The 11298-nt window shown below is 40.1% G+C and overlaps 1 protein-coding gene across 1 annotated transcript; it reads left to right on the forward strand.

The window, feature by feature from the left end:
* Window positions 1-516: 516 nt before the first annotated feature.
* LOC118288102 lies at window positions 517-11232 on the forward strand. The gene is made up of 4 exons (XM_035613894.2): window positions 517-732; window positions 1952-2605; window positions 3200-3356; window positions 3799-11232. The coding sequence occupies exons 2-4, from the start codon at window positions 1955-1957 to the stop codon at window positions 10536-10538; spliced, it is 7548 nt and encodes a 2515-aa protein (XP_035469787.1). The 5' UTR covers window positions 517-732; window positions 1952-1954; the 3' UTR covers window positions 10539-11232.
* Window positions 11233-11298: the final 66 nt, after the last annotated feature.

An 11298-nucleotide genomic window follows, 5' to 3' on the forward strand; every position in this document is an offset into this window, starting at 1 on the left:
CAAATCACATAGGGAAAATCACGAAAGACAAAACTAATCCATGATATAACTTATTAATTAATAATGAATGTGATTTTTCATTATTCGGATGTAGGAAGGTAAATACATTTCACTGAAAACTAGTCCTCTTCTTGAACGGCGGCACAATGGACAGCCACTTAATCCTTATTATCTAAAGAGGCCTTCAATGAGATTACAACCCTGCACGAATATTACAACTGGACACCAAGTTACCATCTGCTGCCACTGGTGGAGAAAACCCTGTCCTTATTAGAGGACATACTCAGGTTTGATATTCTACTTTTATTTTAGTCTCAAATAGGAGCAGAACACTAGAGCAGAAACACTGAAAAATGTTAAACATTTCAAATTTAAAGGGGATTAATTTGTTTATAAAATATTTTGAATGTGCAGAAAAGGCTACTGCTATTCACTATATATTTCCAGTGAAAATCTTCTATGTAAATTTGTTCATAGAGGTTCATTACTACAGTTCTTCGGCCTGCTATGACAGCTATACTGTGTGACACACCTTTCTGAGGAGGATTTTCAAGCACTGTACTTGTAGTGGAGATTAACTTTGAGCAAAGATTAAGCAAATTAACCTTGATGGTGTCTCCCGAAATAAACTGTTGCTGTGCAGTTAGCTCAACAGCCGTCATGATGTAAGGCACGGAACAACATTTCATGGATTCTTTCAAAACAGTTGGGAATTTCATGATGCTGACTTAGGTGAGTTTCTTTATAATTAAATGAAAATCAATCGGTGTGTTTATTTGCTTAGTGAGTTTTGTTTAATTTGTGTACTGCCTTCAGGTATAATGGATAGTTCTGTAACATATGCAGCTTCAGAGGTGTTGTTTGGAAATTTCACTTTAACAAGATTTTGTTGTCTTTTTCACCAATAATTACTACAAATATAATGTCATGAATATGAAGAGAATATATTGTTGATTTATTGCCAAATTATCTAATAATAGATTATGAAAAATGCAATAATGATAAATAATTTCTAAAATGTCTTTGATCAACTTTTAAAATTAAATGTCTAAATGTTTTAAAACCACATCTACTGACATTGGTTTATATAAAAAATGGTCTGTAATTAAGTACGTTTCTAAATACTTCAGCAAGTTTGTCAAACAACATTTAATTTCTCTCATACATTTTTGGATACCCTGTTATATGACTTATATATTTATATTATATATTTTGCATATTTTAAAAACCTAACACATAAATGATGTATAAAATCATTTTCATTCTCTAATGTTTGTGATAAAAGAAATACTGATAAAAGAGATTTATTTTGTCAAACACTTCTGTATCACTTGCGTGTGCGTTTCAGTGTTGTTAAAACCCAGGTAATCAAATAATTGAAGAAGCTATTCACGTGGCAGCTTTTCCAGAAGTCAGGTCATGTTGCCTGGTGGCCACAATCAGATGAAGTAAACAACATATGTTGTAAGACGCCATTCAGCTGTTTACACATCATTAATTATTCAAGTTGTCTTGAACATGAAGCTGATGTTGTTTATGTGTTGAGCTCTTTGCATAAGTCCTTAGACGTGCAGATGTTTTAGCATCTGATCTTTATGCCTATAAACCTGAAAAAAACAATGTTTTTTCTTGTCATTTTTATTTGTTACTACAACACTGAATTAGGCTATTTATACACCCTTTTTTTTCTTAACATATATATATAAAATTTTATGAAACAAATTTACACTACCTGTGAAAAATTATGGACTCTAAAAATATGCATTGTTTTATGTGAGAGCCAATTCTAGAAACCTTTTGGGGTCCTTACCATTGATTCTGTGGTGCAAATTTTCTACTATTTCTACTACTTTACAAATATGTCAATATTTCACCATTTACCACCAACCATACAGTATAGCAACTGAGAAAAATGATGTGAAAAAAAACTAACTTTGACGTTTTTTTGCAGCAAATGGCGATGATGAATCAGACAGGGCTTCGGAGGATCCTCCCTGACCAATTGTCAGGGAGTGGCCACACCTTTGGCACTCCTCGGCACCCAAGCATCAAAGATCCTATTCTTTCAAAGCGGGTTTGCTTCTACAAAAGTGGAGATCCTCAATTTAATGGTCTGCGTATGGTCATCAACAACCGTACCTTTAAAACCTTTGATGCACTTCTTGACAGTCTCTCCAAAAAAGTACCCCTGCCATTTGGGGTAAGGAACATCACCACGCCTCGGGGTGTTCATGCAATCTATACCTTGGATGAACTGGAGGATGGGAAGTCCTACATCTGCTCTGACAGGCGTAAGGTAAAACCTATCAATCTGGCACTGGCCAGGAAGAAGCCGCCGCCCTGGTACCACGCCAGGCCTGTTAGTTCCCTCCGTCGAACCGTTCAACAGGCCAGGAATTTCCCTGGCCGAACCATCCACAGGCAGGAGCCAGTGATTGTGCGAACACCAAAGAGGCTGCTGGTATTTCGAAATGGAGATCCCACATTAAACCACACTGTGGTGCTTCACAAGAGAACTACAGCCACCTTTGAGTCCATTCTGGAATATATCTCAGATCTGATGCAGTTCCATGTGGTGAAACTACACACACCTGATGGTAGACGTGTGAGTGTTCTCGTATGTCAATACAACACAGAACTATACACAGAAAAAACTCAAAGCCTGTTGGACAGATAAACAAACAGAACAACAAAGGTATTCAGGCCTAATTTCTGATCTTCAATTACATACGAGCACAAACCTCTTGCAGAACCACGACTATTTAATTTTTCATAGTTTGTAAAGACACCTGTAGATATTTAATTTAATTTTATCCCATGACATTGAAATCTACAATTGTTTGTTCAAATACAATGCAAAGACTTACTGTAGGTTTTCGATTTTGCCAACATCATTATTTACCTATGAAGGCCCAACTTAAACCTGGCCTGTAAATAACCATCACACAAGGAGAGAAAGTGTTAAGCTTCTTTGGCAATTCAACCTAATACTTAGAAAGGCATTCTGGGATACTGCAGTGTAAGGCCTTAGGTCAAGGATCTGTTGCAATTTAAGAGCCTAGAGGTATCACAAGGTGCCATTATAGCTAGTCATACACATACTGTACATAAATGCAATTTAGAATTACAACATATATATACTTACACTATACTTTATTATATTATACGGTATTTTATTTTTGTTTTATGGCTGTTACAGGTGGATGGTCTTCCAGGCTTGATACTGTGCTCTGGGACTGTAGTGGCTGCAGGCAGGGAGCCTTTCAAATCTGTCAACTACACTGCACAGAAATCTCCAGCTCAAACACACCTTACTACCAACCGAATGGGTCTTAGGAGACTAAAGTCTTTAAACCGTAAGTTAAATAGGATTCTGAAAGTTTAATATATCTTGATGCCGTCCTTTTTGTTTATATAGTAGTTAGAGTTAAGAGTGTGTTAGTCCACTGGACCTTACTTCAAATGACACATACAGTGTGTCTGCAGTAATCTACCTGCTCTCATAGGATAAAGATTCGGAGAGTGCTGAGGCAATGGTATTACACATAATACCATATATGACCTACATACACTGTCTACAGGGCTGCTGGCTATTGTTCTTCTTGAGCTGTGAATAGCTGCACTTGCTAACATTTCTTTTCTTCTCTCTCTTTTTACTTTGTGCTTCCTGGGTATCCTCTTCAAACTGACTGCCAAACCTCTATTATCCTTGCCTGAAAACTTTGGACTTTTCTACTTCATTTATTTTTAAACATTTTCCCCTTATTATCTGCTTGGCTCTGATGACTGACTGAAAAGGTAAAAACAAGTCCCTCTCATATAGCTCAAAGTCAAGGAATTTCTCCCTATCATCTGAAAGGTACATTGTGAATCAGATTCATGACTCCATTGCCAAAAGTTCATGCGATCGCCACCTACCCAGTAACCCCACAAACTCTGTTGAGTTGGGCCGCATGCTGGAGTCAATAGCAGGATCAGAGGGTGACACCTGCCTTGGCGATGGAGCTGAGGGGCAGGGCTGCCTACTGCCCTCTGAGGATGACATTGAGAAGTCTTTTCGGGTGAACCAGGATGGCAGCATGACGGTGGAGATGAAGGTACGCCTAACACTTAAAGAAGAGGAAACCATCCACTGGACGACTACTCTTACACGCTCAAGTGTAGGAAATGAGCTCGATGCGAGCTGTTTACCAGATCCTGACAAAGAGCAGGAGATCTGCTCATCCAAACCAGACTCACTGGATTTACAAAGTTCTGCATCCACCACTGACACTATCAACAAGGACAAAACAAAAGACAACAACGATGAGGATCCACCATGCCCGAGGAATGGCCTTTTCAGTGAGAGCAGGGATGAAGAGGATAATATCAAAGTACAGACAAACCTAGTGTCACCTAGGAGAACTCCTACACCAGGTTACAAGCAAATTAGAAAAAAGTATGCCTCTGTGGAGAGCATCAAATCCCTGACAGCGGAGGGTATGCAGGAAGGTGTAGTTGGCTCTTATTCCTACCAAGAACAGACAGAAATTGGAGACATGACAGAGCAGTACTGTGTGGTCAAACAGAGTACCAGTAGACCAGTACCCAAACCGAGAATACTTGGCTCTGTGCATAGCAACAACATACAAAGCAGCAATATTTCCACATTGAAATCAGCTGGGATGACTGAAATACTACAGATTGAATCCAGTGGGGAAGAGGTCACTGAAACTGTCTTACAAATGTATGAACAGCAGACATGCCAAGATAATTTCCTTGCAAACATCTGTGCACAGGATATTTCAGCTTCTGGGATTTCTTTAAGGAGGCCAGCAACTTCAGAAACTGGCCAGTTCTCCTCCAAAGGTGAGTTTCAACCTGCACACCTTGTACCTGATCCCTGGAGACCTTCAACTGCAGAGTCCATTGGTATCTGGAGGACTGAGAACATGTCAGCAACATCTGATTTAACTTTTCCATCACTGAAGACTGATGCAATTCAAGCAACAAATAGGCAGCAACAGTTGTCAGCTAAAGGCAAAGACAAGACCAGACAAAGAGAGGTCAGTAAGGGTAAGAGGATATCTTCGAAACCCAAAGTGATTAACAAACGTGTTCGCCGTCTGTTGACACCAGGGAAAAGAAAAAAAGACAATTCGGCAGAAGAAACCAAGATACGTACTAAAGTGAAAACTTTCTCCAATGCTGGTTTCATCAAAAAAATTTATGGAAATAAATCAAAATCAGCAAAAAGCACAATGAAGCTTGAAAAGAGACCAACACAAAAAGGGGACGGGGGTTTTACAACAAAGAGCTCACAACCATCGCATGACACAAACACAGAAACAACACTAAATGAAAGTTCAAGTGAGACCATTTCTTTAGAAACAAGCAGGCTGAATGTTTCCTGGAACGAAGTGAGCCAACCAAGGGGAAAACTAACAAGGAAGACATCAATGCATCAGGGAAAGAAGAATGAAAACAAGTTCTGTGATATCAACAAAAGCAAAGTGCTGCCTGCTTGTATCTCCCCCAGCTCTGTTACGAATGAATATGTACAGAACTGGCTGGAGAAAGTCCCCCTTAACCCCACTTCCTGCCCAGATGAGGAAGCAAGTATTCTTGTACAAACAGAAAATGGCATGTGTGGGCAATCAGAATATAATCATGGGTTGATTGCTGTTGTGGAGGGGGGGAAGTTTCCTGAAGATGAATCTGTAATACAACTGTGTCAAATTCTCAAATCTGACCCACTGCCTGAGAGTTCGTTGGGAACCTCTGTCAAACTGAGAATCCAGGGTTTTGAATACAAATCATCAAGTCCTTCAGTGGAGAAAACTACATTGACTCAGGGAGAAGGAATTGCTCCTAGTCATACCACCATTACAAATACAGCGAACTGCACCAACATAGTTCAGAATAACACAGAAGAAGTAAAACCCCTCTTTAATGGTGTCTGCCATCAAATTAATCCAGGCACTACATTGGAAAATATATCAGGCCCTTCCAATACAATTTCAATGGAGTTTCTGCCGCCACCACCATCACCACCACCAGCTGAAATGACAGAGCTATCAAACAATGAATATTGCATGATGAATGTATCTTCAGTGGCAAGCAGCCCATTATACAGGCTCTCATCAGTGAGCAGTCAAATGTCAGATAATCATCCATTGTCCATAAGTCCTACATCTGACAAGGCCATATCACCCACAGACAGAGCAATGGAAACAACAACATCACTTCAGTTGGACATTCCTGCCGTGCTGAGAGAAGCACAATTACCAAGAACTCCATCTATTAAAAGGACCCCTTTGGTCAGCAATTTATCTCTTGAAAGGAAAATGTCTCTCAGAAAGGCTTCTCTCCATAAATATACTTTATTTTCTGATGTCACCGCTTCATCTACACCCATCATGACAGCAGGTGAAGATGACAATGTCCTGACAAATAGCTTCTGTTCAACAGGGACTCATCTGCCAACGATAAACACACAGATATCCAACATCATCTCAGATCTGAAAAGTAGCCAACCATGTTGTACTTCTGCATCTCCTACTAGTGTAACATCTGGAGACAGAATATCATCTGCCAGCATTTCATCAAGTGAGACTCCAACGCCAAGTGATATTCAAAAAACACAATTTCTAACAAAGAAAGAAGAATCATCACCTAAACCACTGATGAAAAAAGGAAACATAATAAGTAATCCATCTCAAAAGAGAATACCCCCAACCAAGAATATGCCTCCAAAATTATCATCATTATATTACTACCATTCTGATAAAACTATGTCACCAATCATTGTAGTACAAGAACATAAAACACCCACTCCTGGCCCTTCTACTGAGAGAAGGAAGATGCTTAATAAGGATAAAGTGCAAAAGAGACCGTCTCCATATTCTCAGTCTCTGGACATGGTGTCACCACCTGCCAGAAACAAGTCAAATAGAAAGATGCTCTCCAGAAACCTTTCCTCAGACAATGCAACAGAGCCTGAAAATGAGACAAAAAGGAAAACGTCATCCCAAAGAAAACACCACCAAAAACCACAGTCAATAAAATCAACAGCTGAACAAAACAAAACACTGATCTGTGACACCCTCATGCAGGAAGCTAGCCAGATTGAAAAAAATAAGGCAAAAAAGATAGAATACCTTACAAATGCAGATCAAGAAAAATCTGTGACACAAACACAGTTAATGCCACAGCCAATAAACATTGCTAACCAGTCAAACATGAAACCTGTACTTGATCAAATTTGCTACTCAATAAAGTCAATAAGACAAATCACACAAAACAAACATCCATCCTGTTTGGAGAAGTCCAATAGCCTGCCTGACTTCTCCTCTCATGTAGCCTCTACATTTGGCTCATCATCTAAAGCTCTCCTTGCTTTCTTGTCTGTCATGACCCTAAAGGAAGGCAAAACTAACTTTAACAAGGATGAAATAATTGCAAACAATTTCAGCTGTGCTGAGGCTTTAAAAATAATTGATTCTCTCAGAGAAATTGCCAGCATTGAGGATTCCCACAAGTTAAAAGCTATGTTGACAAATTTACAGTGTTCAACTTCGAAGCAGCTCCTGCAAAGTTGGAGGAGCTTTCAGGAACTCATCGACAAATGCAACAGTCGCAGCTCAACATCAAATTATCCCCAGCAAGAGCTCATAACTAATGCTAGTCCAGAAAATGACTGCGGCATTGAAGAAAATGTTATTGATCAGATCATAGATAACCTTGACATACCCGAGAAGCTCAAGGAAGAACTGGGATCTCTTTCAGTGGAAGTCAAAACTGAGAGTGACGATAAAGAAAATATTCCCACCAGGTTCATCGACAAAGTGGAACTGTCACAAAAAGATAACAGAGTTTCCACAGTATCTCATTGCTCAACAGAAGATGTTGTTAATGTCAGGTTTCTTTCTCAAGATAAAGCAAATATTGACGTGAGGTCAATCATTAAAAAATTCTCAAACATTAAACAGTCAAAACAATCTGACATGCACACCGTTCCCCTGATAACAGAGACAGTGAAACACAAACCAACTTACCAGGCACTTAAAAGCATGGACAGTCAGTATGAGCAGAGTGGTGTGGCCAAAAGTCCACCAGCTGAATCTAACGATATACAGATACCCGAAGTAAAATTATTATCTGTGGAAGAGGAAATACGGGCCTTGAATTCATGTAAGGAAGAAAATCTAAGAGAGAGAAAACAGCATCAAGGCCACATTAAAGACAAATCAAAGCAAGAAACGACAAATATGAATGGAGTAATAAGCAGCAAGAACAATCTTGAAAACAAGAATTCTGAAATTAGGAAGCTGCAGATGCAAAGTGAGGGGAGCACGAGTATCCCTGAGAATGAGATCAGCACTGGTGATGAGTCAGGTGCAGTTGAGGAAGGGCAGAACATTCCTAGTGCGCCAAAAGATGTGGAACAGATACAGAGCTGTAAGCAAAGTATATCCAGTTCAGAAGAGGAACAAGCTGAATATGAGAAGATAAAACAGGACAGATGTGAACAATTCGAGGAGGAGGAGGACAAGCAACCAAGATCTAATTACTATGTGGAGCTGAATGTAAACCGGAAGCAGAGCATCTCCAGCCCAGATAGTCAAAACCAATCATTGACAGAAGAAGAACAGCCAGAGGAACCCGACATTCAAAAATCATGTAAGGAATTGAATGTCAGTGTTGACGAAAACACTGGTACCTCAGATGTGGATGAGCCAACTTCTTCAAAGGAAGGGCAGTCGAAAGTTGAACATAAGGAACTAAAGGTTAGAACTGAGGAGAGCTTGCCTGGCACTGAAGAAGAGAAGGGGAGCATTAACGAGAAGGAACACCTTCATGATCTGCCAGATCCCAAGGAAGCAATGGAACTATGTCAAAAGCTAAAGGCTTTGATTGAAGAGACAGAGGAGGACAAGGTTAGCTCAGAGGATGAGGACCTCCATACTCACAAACAAATCAGTGATACAGAAAATCTGGATACCGTACACAGAGATTTAAGCTATATGATAGAAAAACAGGATTCATATACCAAAAAAGACAACAGCAGCTGGTTAAAGTCTAACAGCATAGCCAAGTGTTATAGATTTCAAGCAGATGAGGACAGTGGGAATGACCACTGCAGTTGTGAAGAGCAACCGGAGATGGAGCAGCCAAATATTGCAGAAATCGGGATTTCAATCAAAGAAGAATTTAGCTACTATGAGAAAGAGTCCACCTCAGAGAAGGAAGAAGAATACCGGGAGGGTCCTGCATCAACAACAAAGTTCGGAGACACCAAATCTGAAAAGGTTGTGGAAATAGTCACACATCAGTCTGAAGAAATAATTTCCCAGTCTGTTCCGGAGAGGGTGAACCTTCTGGAACAGCAAGTTGCAGATGCTCAGAGGAGAAAACATGTCATTGAAAGTCATATCAGAAAAGTTTCTCAAAAGAATGGCCACATGGAGACAGATGTTGAGGAGTCACCCTCTGAATGCTCCCGATCAGCTCCTCAGTCGTCATTATCTTTCAGCTACGATTCCAGTGGAATGATTACCACGGAGCCTGAAGGCAACAGGGTCAGATCCATCAGGGAAATGTTCTTAGCGAAGAGTGCCACAGACATTAAGCAAGGACACAGACGTTTCCCAAGCCCAAGCGCTTCAGAGCTGTCCGAGTTAAGAGCAGACACCTCAGCTAGCGGCGGCTATCAATCTCAGACTTCAATTGAGCTGTCCAGTGTTGAAGATGATTCAGCACGGAAATCCATCACTAAAGGCTTTGTGAGGAGAACAATTGAAAGGCTTTATGGCAAGAAAGATGTTAATCCTGATGAGAAGGGAGGTGAAAGACCCCCCTCTGCACCTAAACAGAAAAAGAAAGAACATTCAGGCATGTTCTCTCCTTTCCACACGGCGAAATCCAAAGCAATGACTGAGTTGTCTTATTTCAATTCCACTGATGCCCTGGACACCTTAGGTGAAGCAACAAGGTGCATTGCTTTTAATGCACAAGTTGGGCCTGGAGACATTGTTCCCATCGACAATGGACGATGGCTCCTTAGACAGAACACATTGATCAGAAAATCTGTTTCAGACCCAGTGGGAATAAACAAAGCACTCACGAACACAAACACTCCCCTGGGCGAGGGGACGTGTGAAGATATGGACCAGAACGACCCGTGTTCACTCTTCAGGACAACGTCCGAACTGGAAGATAAGACAAATTCACTTTCAAGAAAGTGTACCTACTTTTCTTTACCACACGCGAGTGACTCTGATGTGTGTCAGGATGATGACAGCATCACAAAAGAAAAAGACAACTCAGAAGAGACCAAAGCGTGGACAGAGAGGAACGGCAAGCTGCCCGCTGTTGGTGTTACAGATTTTAAAATGATGGATAACAAAGTTCACCCACTGATAGAGGTTCCATCTGATGGGGAGGTCGTAGTGGTGCAGCCTGGGAGAGGTCAAGGAGTTATGAACAGGAGGCTTCAGGAGCCTGATATGTTGGACTTACTGTACAATTTTTGTGGTTCGCACTGTCCCATCCTATAAGGACATTTCATACAAAACAAGGACAAAGGACCTTGTTTGTCTAAAATAAGTGTACATTATTAGGCTACAGTATATGAAGGTATTTTTGGTGCCTACACTTTGATGTTGCCATAGCCTTGGCATATTACACTATCATATGTGAACTCACTTGAGCTAACTGACAAATGCTTAAAAATGTCACACACACAAGCCAATGGATTAAATGTATTTGTCATTTCAAGTGTAAAAATAGTAAATGTTTTTTTTTGGTACCACCTTGATTGTCTGTTTGCCATGCACACTCCAGAGCAGCTCTTTTCGTCTTATAGGTTGCCTGGCAACAGAACAAACACCAAGAGCATTACCATAATCTTGTTTTGAAACTATTAAAACAGATCAAGTCCCCGCAGATGTCAGGCAACAAGGCCAATCCCCACTGCACCCAGTGAACGGGTCAGTTTGTGGTCATAGATCAGGTTGCCCCAGAGTTCAGGTCTAAGTGTGCCCCCCCTACAGTTAAAAAAAGCAACTGAATACGAAGCAGGTTTGTCTGAAGATTATAGATTTGTCAGTAAATACTTAAATATTGTTTTGTATATTGGCTACGTAAAGTGTAAAGAAGATATTGATTGATTTTCACTAAACATAGCTTATCATATATTCATAAAATTATCTTGATAATTAGGATAAACGGTTTTATTGTTTACAATGTGGCAGCTGTGACAATTTTGTCTCTTTAAATTTATGTTTAATAAACTGTGTATTTACAAATGTTTCACTC

This window comes from Scophthalmus maximus, chromosome 16 (genome assembly GCF_022379125.1).
Source record: "Scophthalmus maximus strain ysfricsl-2021 chromosome 16, ASM2237912v1, whole genome shotgun sequence".
Taxonomy (NCBI): domain Eukaryota; kingdom Metazoa; phylum Chordata; class Actinopteri; order Pleuronectiformes; family Scophthalmidae; genus Scophthalmus; species Scophthalmus maximus.

What these genes read in the sequence shown, in the direction of transcription:
- LOC118288102 (XM_035613894.2), top strand. Translation starts at nt 1,955, where the DNA reads ATGGCGATGATGAATCAGACAGGGCTTCGGAGGATCCTCCCTGACCAA. An exon ending in ACACACCTGATGGTAGACGT is followed by an intron (nt 2,606 to 3,199) that starts GTGAGTGTTCTC and finishes TGGCTGTTACAG; the next exon opens with GTGGATGGTCTTCCAGGCTT. An exon ending in GAGACTAAAGTCTTTAAACC is followed by an intron (nt 3,357 to 3,798) that starts GTAAGTTAAATA and finishes CTGACTGAAAAG; the next exon opens with GTAAAAACAAGTCCCTCTCA.